Source organism: Falco biarmicus, chromosome 6 (genome assembly GCF_023638135.1).
Source record: "Falco biarmicus isolate bFalBia1 chromosome 6, bFalBia1.pri, whole genome shotgun sequence".
NCBI lineage: Eukaryota > Metazoa > Chordata > Aves > Falconiformes > Falconidae > Falco > Falco biarmicus.
The window spans coordinates 91,117,050-91,129,939 of NC_079293.1; the positions used below are offsets into that span (position 1 = coordinate 91,117,050).

The 12,890-nt window shown below is 39.3% G+C and overlaps 1 protein-coding gene across 5 annotated transcripts in view; it reads right to left on the bottom strand.

Annotated features, from left to right (window-relative positions):
• SOS1 (SOS Ras/Rac guanine nucleotide exchange factor 1) overlaps positions 1-12,890 on the bottom strand; it is a 52,124-nt gene that overhangs the window by 12,144 nt on the left and 27,090 nt on the right. For all 5 annotated transcript variants that reach the window (XM_056342337.1, XM_056342336.1, XM_056342335.1 and 2 more), the window contains 2 exons: positions 6,103-6,230; positions 4,468-5,123 (listed from right to left, as the gene is read on the bottom strand). In XM_056342337.1, coding sequence (XP_056198312.1) covers positions 4,468-5,123; positions 6,103-6,230 — 784 coding nt within the window. The remainder of the gene's footprint in view (positions 1-4,467; positions 5,124-6,102; positions 6,231-12,890) is intronic.

A 12,890-nucleotide genomic window follows, 5' to 3' on the forward strand; every position in this document is an offset into this window, starting at 1 on the left:
TTCAAGTATGAGGAAATGCAGTGACAGCATGCTGGCACTGCAGAGAGCTTACTAGAAACAAGGACAACATCGTTATCACTGAACAAAACTAATGAGTGGGTTGCAATAGCTTTGCATAATAAATCCATACTTTAAAAACAAACCCCAAATGGTAATTTTTCTAACACAGAGTGGCTGAAAAGGAGCACACAGGACTTGAAGGAGGAGTTCCTATAGACTGTAATGAAGAAAAACGCACCGGCATTATATGACCTAACACTACATTAAGCCATTAGACTTGTTTCCTGGAATATGTATGTTTTTTAAGAGCTTTTTAAAAATCCTCTTTAACTATTTACCAGCATCTTGTCCATCTGAATGCACATTCTAACTTTTTTAGATCCTATTCAGCTCTTCATTTGGGCAACAGTTTAATGTGTCAGATTAACAATGCATTACACATAATGCAGCATTTCCTCGCATTTCTGTTGTATGTTAATTCTCTTTTCTTCAACAATTGGCTATTCTGCTTTACCATCCCTATGTCCTCCATTACACCATTTTCTTTATCATAACACCTCTCCCACCTCTCCTTGAAACTGTACAGTCTAAAATCCTTTTCAAAGGTAAAACTCTGAATCCTTTTGCACGAAGAATGTCATCCCTGTCCCCATCATCCTCATCACGAAAACACAATTTTTGTTGTCCTAAAAAACAAGTATAGAAGTAAGCACAGTAATTCATGTTTTCACAGCTTGCACTCTGTACACAGCATAGACCCAAAATTAACCTTTTCAGATCACTGCAAGCTGAGTCACAGATATTGTTATTTACAGGTAGGGTCAGTGTTTAAATCCACGATACATACTGAATTTCAAATGAAGTAGATCAGAAAATCAAACCTAACCCTGTTATCTTACTAGCAAAATCTGTAACTCAAAATAGTGTACACTATACGAGCAAGCGCTAAAAAAATGCAGACAACACTAGTTAGTCAGGATGTCTGCTCATGTGATAATTCTCTCTTCAATACAGCCAATTTGAAAGCTAAAAAAGAACAATAACCTGTTCTACAAGGATTTATAAATAATCACCCTTGAATTCCTTAAGAAAGGAAACGGACACTATGATGACGCACAAGCACTCTCAACATATCAAAGTTTTAAAAATAGAAGAGCATTGCCCTATAGACAAAAAAAAAACCAAACCACAACTTTCAAATCTTGGTGCCACCTAACTCAGCTGCTCTTGAACAAGAGTCAGGCAAAGGAGGAGATAATGAACACAGAAACACACTAAAGCAAGTAAACCACACCAGAATATGCAAATAGGGTCAGAATCTGAACTTCTAATGGAAGAGCAGTTTCTCTCACATAAAAATATATCGAAAGCTGCTTCTGAGAGGAGATTTCTCCCTATTTTGCTGCTCTGCCACAGGATGGTTTGGACAGCCTGCCACACTTGCAGGCAGGTGGCTGCCAGGGTTCTCTCCCTGTCCTAGCTCTCACCGTGGCTGGATGCCTCCTACCCCCAGCAGCACTGCTCTGTTAGAGCTAGGTTACCGGGCTTTCCCTGTTACATGATGAAAAAGAGAAATATTTCAGCTGATAAGCTGGTTTGTGCATTGTCAGGGAGGTGAGAGAAGAAAAATTAAAAGCCCCAACCCCCGTATCTACAAATGAGATGGGCTGTGTGTATCTTCACAGATGACAAAAAAGTTGAGACCTGATTTGACTACCGCCTGAACACAGCCCATATACTCTTCAATATGCAACCACCTAAACTGCTCTTCAGCTACTTGCAACAAATTGCTACCACCTCTGCAATTATATCCGTAATTATTCCTTATAGTATTTGACCTACAAAGATAAAAATCTAGAAAAGAGTCACAGCTATGGTAAATACTATCTTTGGACTGCCAGATCAAGGGCTGCCATGCCATAACAGTCACACTGTGTTTGAAAGAAGTCACATCAGAAAAGTAAGGGCTTGCTGTTCTGGCATACGAACATAAAGTCAGTAAATACTTTTAAGATAACAATCATGCATACACAGTCCTATGTGGGGCAAGAAAGCATTTCTACAGTCTGTAAATGTTTGGCTAGACATCACCAGAGTACTCATCTTCACATGCCTCTAAGCAAAACCAGAAGCCTTGAACTCAGCTGATCTGTGTCCGAAAGAAGAGCTAAAGGGTTATCATAGAAAGTTGTCTCATATAACGCAACAGAACACTGAATGATTTACATAGTAAATGGACCTTGCTTCCTGTATAACAGAGTATTTTTGGCTGAGTCACTATATCTCTATTTCTTTGACCCTCTGGAAAAGACAGCACAGAATGGTTAGAACGGTGACATTTTTCCTCATAGAAAACCAATGATAAAACAGAAGGTATAGAACGAAAGATAAGAGTGTTGAGAAATGACACGCAACCTAGCAATTCAGTATCAGGTCCATGTATATTGCACAAAGATCTTTAAGGCTACAAAGGCAGGCTAAATACATCACTATTTATGTATGAATGATATTTATATGATTTTATATATATATATGATACCTACTCCTGTTGGAGCAAAGAGCTCCTGCTGCCTTCTTTTAGGGATATGGTTTAGTGGTGCACTTGGCAGTGCCAGGTTCAGTTGGACTCTATGATCTTAAAGGTCTTTTCTAACCTAAACAATACCGTGAATCTAGGACAACCATTTTTATTCTTTTGGCCAAAGTCTTTCAGCCTGTCTCACAGTACCCACATTCTCAGTTTTGTCATACAATAGTTTGGTTAATGTCACACATACCTACAACATTCGGTTTCAAGCAATCTACTTAAATAAGGGCTGTTATAAGCAGGGGTTTAAATGGCTGTGGACGAAGGTGCATCTAATCAATCAATCTGAATACTTCCTTGATGTCTACATGCCAGAAAGGCCAAAAAGACATGCAGATGCAAAAAAGCCACACATGAGACATTTCAATAAGCCACACGATCCTTAAACAGACCTTTCTGTTTTATGGAACTGGAGAATGTAGTTTGTGGCTCCCTGGACAGAGGCAACGTGTGGAGGGCACTGCTAACACCTGGAGCAACGCCAAGGCTATGGCACCAAAGTCCCAGTATGTATGGGAAGGGCAATTCTCAACGGCGTGAAAGTTAGCCAAAGCAAAGCAAAGCAAATGTTCACAAGGGCACTAATAAATCTGAAGTACTATTTTTGCTAATTCTCTGCCAAATACAATGCTAGCTTTAAAAAAAAAATAAAATTATATAAATTGTTTAACTTCCCAAACCACAAGAATGTGTCATAAATTATGCCTGTAAAATTCAAAACCAAGAGCTAGAAGTTTATAGTTACAAGAACATGAACACAGGCACTTTTGTGCCTGGTAAAAACTGCCAGTGTGATATTGCACTTGGGTTTCTAATAAATGCTAGGAAAGCTCAACTGAAGGAAATGTGGAGAATAGTAATAGAAGTAATGGAGTAAACAGATGTATTTAAAAGCACTTTAAAAACAAACAAAGGTACTAAACTACACTAACTACATTCTGCTTACTCCCCGCTTCTTCCAAACAAATATTCCTGGTCTGTGCAGGGTATCCAGTACTGAGCTGCAGAAGAACAATTTAGGATAAGGAGAGTGTAAAGAGTAAAAGGAAAGAAAAAATAAACAAAAGGCAGTTTAATATGAGAAGCACTAATACCAAGATGGATGAAGTTTTAGAATAACTGACATACCGGTAGAATAAAAAAAACCCCAAACAAACAACAAAACCAGCCCCAAAATCCAAACTAAAACCCAAGCCCATGCTTTTCAGCACAGCTTATGAATGTCCTGGGAAATTAGCGAGAAAAACTCTATATACTAATGTTGGACCAGATGATCACAGAAATGCCTGTGATGTATTTTCAACACAAACAGAAATCCAAAGTCAAAAGTCCTCAAATCAAATCCCCACTGAAATTCTGACTAAGAAGTTCGGAGGCCAAATTATGCAGGTGACTGCTTCCAGCTGGTATTCAGTCTTTTCATTACTTGCCAGCATGGACAAAGGTAAGAGTTAATGGAGTACAATTTGTTAACTGAAAACACTGGGCTCATAATTCTTTCCCACAATGCTGGCAGCTTCACGTGCCACCCAGCTTTGGAGAGGGAAGGTAATTCTTGTAGCCTGGGGCATACAGGAAAAAGTATTGTCTAGAGCTAAATTCCTGCAGGCCCCCACCTCCCCATCCTCTGTAAGAGAATAAACTTATCCACATGTATATCCCACTACATTTAGCCAAACAGGTTTCATATTTTTAACTGCTACAGCGGTGCATATTTAGATCTCAAAATCTTAATTCAAAAAGCATGTTAGAATATGGCACTGCAAAGCATATTTGCTTTCTACACACATTAATTATTTTGCTGCATGTATTTAATGCATAAAAAGAAGCATGAACTAGTCACCACCTTGAGTTTTGGCTATATAAATGATGTGCCTCACCTGCATACATGTGGTAAGTCAGCCTCTCAATGAGCTTGACAACAGTTCCTGCCTTGATGATGGGGATTCCAGATTTGGGCTGCATGTTTTCTTCAAACACAATATTCTCTTCAGAGTCAGGTTCTGCAAATCTGTAAAGTTCAGGATTTGGAAATCTCATCTGCTCCTCTTTTTCCTCCTGCAACATTGTTACATCCAACATCCTTTCCAGCGTGCTTCTATACTGCAAAGATATCAATGCTGCCATCCAGTTGTTTTTCTCTTCAGCTGATTTAGCAGCAAAAATAACACTGTTCTCATCTTTTAAGATGATTTCAAAAGCATGTCTGTACTCATTAGTGTCGTCTTTATCGTTGATTTGTACCTTTCGCATGAAGAACTTTTCTTTTAGACGATATTCTGCATTGCTAGCACCAGGAAGTCTTGGCTGGCCATGATTTGACTTACAGCAAATCATCAAGCCATCAAACAGAAATATGTGTCTCTCATGCTTTGCTCCTACACGTGTGAGTGTTCCTTCCATGATGAACTCGTTACAGCATTGTCCAATGTCCTTACCCTCCCAACCATCAATGTTTTTCTGGATTTCATTCATTTTCTTAATTGCTAGCTGTTTCCCCTTCATTTGCTGAGTATAGAATCGGCATGCAGATTCACTTCAGTGAAGGATGGGAGAAAGGCAGCCTATTAGTATACATGTATTTAAAAACCACAACCACTATTAATAGCAAAAAACACAAGATCATCTTTCTGAGTGGTGAGAATTCCACTGAGAATGCAACTTCAGCACTCAATATCAGCACCATTGCAAGCCTTGACTAATGTTTCTCTTAAGTACCTCATCTGATAAATCTTATCTTCTATGCAACAAATGTTTTGCCTAAACACAGGCAACCAGAAACAGGCAAGCCATTAGCACTTCTTAGCCTAACAAACCACTTATTTCCATAGCCGATAAAACAATTTTAGACTGAATTTGAAAGAAGCATATTCAGAGAAAGTAAGCTGTTAAATGTGCTCATGTCCAAGCCTAAAGACTACATTTCACAGCACAGAGCTTTCTTTGCAAAGAAAATACTGAAACAATTTTAAGAGCAAAAGTAAAAATTTTAACACATTTAAACTTCTGCACAAATACTAGCATTAAATCAAACAGCAGATAGCATAATCCAAGAACTCACTACAACAGTGCAACAAAGTACTAGTTATCTATGCATCTATTTCTATTATCCAGTGGTAATTTTAACTAGCCGTTGCTCAAAAAAGTTGCTCAAAAAACTCCTCAGGTTAATTAGTTTCATATTCAAGAACGCTCCCTTCATCACACAGAAAACCCCTTTAACAACATTTTTAGGTAGCTATTAATATTATCTGAGCATAATTAACCCACAAATGCCATAACTTTCTACTTACCAGTGAATTCTCAGAACGTCTCAACTACCAGTATGCAAGGACACACAGAAATCAGAACGGTTTTAAAACAATAACAAATTATCTTGGCTTTGATGTCACTTCCTCTGAAAAAGCAGGCTTGTCACAAACTATTTTGTTCATTGTTTACTAAAAGAGGAAACTGGGAGCCCTGGATTTATAGCAAAGCAGAGTAGAAAGCAGGAAAAATGGAAACATGTTTACCTAAGCCTTCGTTTTGCAAGACTTTTGGAGCATATCCGTTCCATACTGCTTTGAAGATTTAGTAGGGCGGTTATTGCTTGCTTTAAGCACTCTTTATCCTCCTCATCCTCACTTTTTTCTTCCAATTGCTGCGAACATTGAAAGTCAAACACAAAAAGTGTTACAAGCATTTTGCTATGTGCAAATCCATCAGTTTGGCCTAAGAAGAAGAAATCCAACCATCTGCTGATTTTGCATGCTCCTACTTGTTACCTTGCCTGACACAAGCAAGAGAGACACAATCATCTGCTAAGAGCTTAATTTCAGCAAAACAGCAGCAGTCACTAGTCTCCCAGATAGGGAAGCACTCAGGCACACATTATTTACCTCAAAACTAGTTTGATTTACCTTACCTCTCCAAAAAAAGAACCTATTAGAGGTGTTAAATCTTAAGATGAACAAGTGAGGATGAGATCCCCATACATACTGTTCTTACAGCACTGTGTCAAAACTGTGGGAAGCCTGTACATTTGTAACATGTATAAACGCTCCTGGAACAGGCAAGCTGGACCAAAAGCTAAGCAAAACTCCTTCACTGCATTTATAAACAGATTAAAAGGGCTCTCACTTCTTTAACAACAGTCTAACCAATATTTCAGGCTGGAAGGGGCCCTGAAGATTATTTTATCCAACCTCCAGCTCAACTGCAGAGCCAACACAGACCAGGATGCCTAGGGCCATACTGAATTTTGAACTGCTCTCAGGATGGAAAGGCCACAACCTTTCTGGACAATCTTTCCCAAAGTCTGTAACCCCTCATGGCAAGATTTTTTTTTTCCTAACAGCTTATCAGGATTTCCCTTATTCACTTTTCATAGTGAAATATGTGGAAGCACTACGTAGCTGCAAGAAGTATTTCTGTCTTCCCCATCCACAGTCAAAGACAGCAGGAAGGCTTCCCCTACTCCTCAGTCTTCTCTCCAGAATGAGTAACCCCACTCCCCCAGCTTTTCCTTCAACACATTCTGCATTCCCCATGCCATCTCCTCATGCCCTTCCAGTGGGCTTATTTCAGTACAGCAGTATCAACAGGACGCCCTGGCTGGATGCAGTTCTCCTGATGCAGCCCTGTCAGTACCGCACAGGGGCCTGCTGGCAACACACTTGCTAGTACAGCAACACAGGCCTCCACTGCTGCAAGCTGTTCTGATGGCTTGCATTCAGCTTGTCATCACCAGGACTTTTTTCCCCCGAGAAAAAAAACCCAAACCAAAAGGAAGAAACAATAACCAGACGGACGGTGGGAAGAAGTGAATGTTCTTCATTCATGGAGGGACTGCCTTGCTGTTCATCAGAAAGCACCAGCGCATCCAACTATGGCCAGCTTGTAAAACCAGGGTACAGAAGTCCCTAAGTACACAGCCATATTAATGCCTTCATATACTAGCGCAATTCTTTTTAAAGGACAACAAAAATATAATAGCTATAAACTAAAACTAGACGAGAAGGTTTAATACTAATATTTTGTGCCTAACTACCACTTAGACGTAAGTTTTATAAAACACAATCTGCCATGTTTTTATTCCAAGGTATTTAAGATTTTCATCTTAAATCTTCGTTTAGGCATTAACATGTTTCATATTCTAGTTAGTGAAAAAATTGTTGACTAGAGCTGTGGCTTATACATAAAACAGAGATAAAAACCAGTCACAGGATTATGCATGCTTCAGACTATTACATATCAAGAACGGGCTCCATGCAATTGAAAGATTTATTTTGACAGAGGCAGTAAAAGCAAAGTGGCAGGCTGACACAGACCAGAATAGGACACCCCTTGGAAACAGTACAATCGTGCCATCTGCTTCCGGTGTGAAGCACAAGTGACATCCTCCAAAATCCAACTGAACACAATATATCAATGGGTCACAGAATAGCATTAATTTTTTTCCTGACTAATTAGTCCATGCAATAGCTGTCAATCACAAAGGCTACTTTACTTGTGTTTTCAGCCATAAGGACAGCTGCAAGGCTTATTCTAGGCAGCTTTGGTTCATGTACTGTCATGCTCTTGGCCTAAGTGGCATTACGTGTGTGCCTACTTGTGTAACCACCACTAAAATTAGGGCTGATAATGCACACATCAGGCATTACTTCCCAAAAGGTCTCAGGCAGAAGATATCACTCCAAGAAGGAACAGACTACCCTTGTCAAGAAGGAACAGACTACCCTTGTCAAGAAGGAACAGACTACCCTTGTCAAGAAGGAACAGACTACCCTTGTCATGTCTCTGTACTCTCCAGATTTAACACAGAAGTATCATCTTCCCTTCGATTCCGCTGTGTGAATCATACAGGTTTAGAGAGGACTTCACATGAATGAGGCAGGTGCAGCACTGCTGGCGGGAGTTCTGAAACAAAGCTAAGAGAAACATGTAACTGCCTCTAAAATTTTGCAACTTTCCTGAATAAGAGTTCAAAGGAGGCACTGTGCCTTATGCACTGCCTCTCATGATGGAAGTTGGCAAAGAGTCTGGCTGGATGTCCCATCATCTCCCAGCAGCTACCCTTCAGCAACGGCCAGGACTGCTTTAGCCTAGTCTCCTTGAAAACAAGCATTATTAGATACTACAATCTTCTGCCATTTGCTTATAAGGGTACCACAGGAGACAGGGTAAGACAAAAGGCATGTAAAATACAGGACCAAAAAAAAAATAATTAAAATTAGGCTTAACATGCAACAAAGCTTATGAAATTATTTCCCTATTTTTAACACCATTTATATAACCTAAAACTTCAAGTCAAAGTAACACAGATGCATGGTGCCTAGCATAAGGCAGAACAAGAATGGCTCATATCCCAAAAGATCTAATTGATAAAAAGTTTTTGAAATTTGGAAAAATCTCACAAGAAACCTATGCAAATGTAGGCTCATGTGTATAATGGGAGCGCTAAACCAGGCAGACAGAAACCCAAACCCCTATAAAGTAACCAGGAATGCTCTCAATGTGCTACCTTATCAACTCAAATACCTGGAAAAACAAGTGACTCCCTGTACATTCTCTTCAGAAACATACTGGTACAGGTTAACATTCATTACTGCAAAGCATTCTGCTCCTGTGTTGAGTTTATAAAATGTTTTTTAAGCAATTTCTCTTGTTGCAAAATTTTTTGTTGCAAAAATTCTGGTATTCATTAGAGAAGTCCATGTCCAAAGGCAAAAGGCATATTTGCATGCAGTGCTGGAGAGAAAGCAATTGTTTATTACTAACATTTCCCCATCAGGATCCATAAGAAGTAACCCATATTTCCAACCATATATACCAGAGGTCCTCAAACTACAGCCCGCAGGCCAGATACGCCCCCCCAGAGTCCTCAATCTGGCCCCCGGTATTTACAGGACCCCCCCGCCCCCCCCGCCAGGGGTTGGGGGCGGAAACCAAGCAGCCGCAGATGAGTCCCTGCCACTTCATCCGCGCCAGCCCCCTGGTTAAAAAGTTTGAGGATCCCTGATACTGGACTTTGATTTAGTTTGTATGTAAGTACTTATGGTCCGAATTAACATTTAGAAAGCTGTACATAGAAACATACATGTTAAGTGTAACATCCACATGAACGGCAAATCAGACAGTGCTGCGAACTACTATGAAGACACTTCTCTGCACACAGAAAAGGACTTTATACAATGTTAGAATGTAAAATTTCAATTACCATAAACTGTTATCAAAACCAGTTTTAGTCAGAACGGAGCTTAAATCACAGCAACGACTTCGTGTTACACTGTCCTCAGGCAGTTTGGAAGAGGAGGTTATGGGAAGTGAAATAGCATCACTGGAAACAGCCAAGTTTCTCTGCAAATCCCAGGAACCCTTCTATAGCTGTGCAGTGCCCCCTAATGAACGAATTGGGTAGATGCTAAATAAAAGCGTGTTTTGTTTTGTTGTTGGTTTTTTTGGTTTGTTTTTTTTTTTTTTTTTTTTAATTTGTATTTAAGTGTCCTGTGAAGAATACTGTGTTATTACAGGAAGAAGGTGCAGTTTTCTGATTATCTTAGTATTACGGTCATTTTGGTTTTAATACGCTTATGAGAAATATTGGTTTGCGATGACTATAATGATTCACAATACTATAGGTGCAGTATCCCGGTCATTCAAGGAAAACAAATTTGTAAAACGGTCCACTAAGGGAAGTTTCTAATTAAAAAAAAAAACAAACCCACACCAAAAATTAGTCTACTTTCTAGGCCACAAGCTCTTAAGAGATACAGAGAAGTGGAAGACAAGGTATTTTGTTCTCTCTGTTGCGTAACACAAGGATTAGGTATTTATAAAACCAGAAAATTCCAAACAGATACAAAAGAAATCCTCCTCAGTGCAAAATTAGGCTATGGTAGTCCTCCTCTTATGCAGTCAGAGGAGCATTTATCTAGAAAAACAGTGATAGAAAATATTTATACTTATGAGAATACACAGATACAACAATACTAGTATGTGTCATGATTGATATAATAATCTTGCACTTCAGGGCCCACATCACAATGTAGACTTCTGTCTTCCTAGAAGATTATTCTAAATCTAACCACTGAAATCTGTGAACTGCAGGTTCCCCAATTCATCTGGGAGAAGAGAACACAAATCTGCTTTTCTACACAACACAACAGCATATGGGAGGCAGGGAAATCACAATTGAATTTGCTTAACTTAAGCTTAACTCAGGAACATTTGGTTGTTCTAGGTGCTAACGATACCTCCTGCCCCTCAAAACATTAATCCAGAACTGCAGTGCATAAGTGGTCCCACATTACAAGTGGAAGCTGCACACAACACTACTTAGAACTATGAGCTTGAACTAGTAGGGCTGCTTCAGAGAATCCTCTTCAAAACCCATGTAATTTCTTCACATGTCCTAAAGCCCCCAGCAAGGCAACAAAGCACTTGGACAGCTGGCAGAGCAAGCCTGATCTGTGGTGTGGCCTAGCTACCTGCTTTGTAGAGAAATCCTACTGGCAAGCAGTGTTCATGAGAACTTGGAGGTGCACTGCCACCAGTTACTCCAGCTTGTGTTCTAATGCCTCACTGTCTTCTTCAACGTATTTCTGAGAATGGGGTACCTACCAAAAGGCAATCCTGAAACGAGCTATTTTATGATCAAGAATATAAATGAACAGGGTTTCTCCTCACAAATGCAGGCAGGCAGGCCTGCTGGCACTTTGCCATAAAACCACCCTGGAAGCTAGCTCAATAGCATTGAGCTGCCCAAGAGCTCTTTCTGACTTTTTGCAATTCCTCCAAAGAAAACCAACCACCTCACCTCAAAGCAGCAGTATGCTGGGGAAAAACGTGCTCTCCTATCCAGAGGCTTTAATTTTTAGAAAGCATCATGAAATCATCTGGAACAGCAAATGGAGACAACTGCAGGGAACGCTTCTGGAAAATGCTAACAGTCCAAAAGGCACTTCACACTTGAAGCTTAAAGGAAACTCCTTGTCCCATACTTCTGGGCATATACACAGCTTTAATGCACTGAAATTTCAAAAGTCATTTTGTTTTCATATAAACCCAATCTTGACCCAGAGCAGTAAAAATACGCATACTTTTATGTAACTATTTATTTAGATTTACATTACAGCAGGCATGTTACCTGCATTAAGAGTGGAACAGAACTTAATATATTATTACTGAAGTAATGGTAAAAAATGTTTTCCCCACTCAGTTTAACTATGCCTTCTCAGTTTAATTTTAAGAAGTTACATTAAATCACAATGTTACATAAAGCATGTCATGTATCAAACCTCAGATATCAGGCAATTAATTACAAAAAGCCTCCAGCATTCCATATATGAAATCTGTTTCAGAAATAAATCACACTACTCCAAAGTAAATGCCATTTTTCAAATCAAGATAGACACTGAGGAAAAGTCAGGAAGAGCTATTCAGAACTACACACCACACAGAAGTCTGTCAATTGATGTTTCACCAATTCAGAAGTTTTCCACAACAGGTTTCTTATGTGGCCAATTTGCCACCTGCATTCCTGTAAGTATAGCCTGTCAAGAGACTATTTCAGATTAGGTCTGCTCAAGTGCTACTGCAGCCTGCCAGATATTTCACCTGGTGTCTGCTCAGCAGGACAGAGGGTATTTTTGCTCTCAGTTTCTGCAGCTGTGGACAGATTCATGTATGCAAGCGATTCTCATTGAGCTTACACAATCAACATCTCCACCAAGGAACAGATACAAAAAGTTTTGTTTTCAAATAAGTTCCTTGATGTTCTTATAAAACCATTTCATAAACACTCAAGACTTTCTGTAGGCTACTAGCTGCCATATGTGCATTTTTTATGCCCAAATTCCATTACTAGGGAAATGGCTACTTTGTTTACAGGAGGTCTTGTCTTCTCAAACTATGGAAAACCCATTTGCTCTGCATTCTTCAAAAATATGGCTGGGGTTTTCTTGTTTGTTTTGCATATGCTGATGTCTCTTCTGGAGCAGATTCATTACCTTTCTGCAACAAATGTATAAGTTCATACATCCTTCCAGAGCCTTCATGCTCTGAAATGCTCTTCTTTCTTACTGTCAGCTCCGTTTGTCTCATCATTATTAGCTGACCTGCAGAATACGTTAGAAATTTAAAATTAATCATTAAGTTGATAACATTTAGTTAGATCAGTATTTGAAGTATCACAAAATATTTACCTATGTGCTTCCACACTTGTAACTGAGGTCTTCCATTTTCTTCCTCCAAATTTTCCATGATAGTAAAGACAATTCATTTGAAAACATTTTCCCTTTCTCTTTTGTAATTCCAAAGT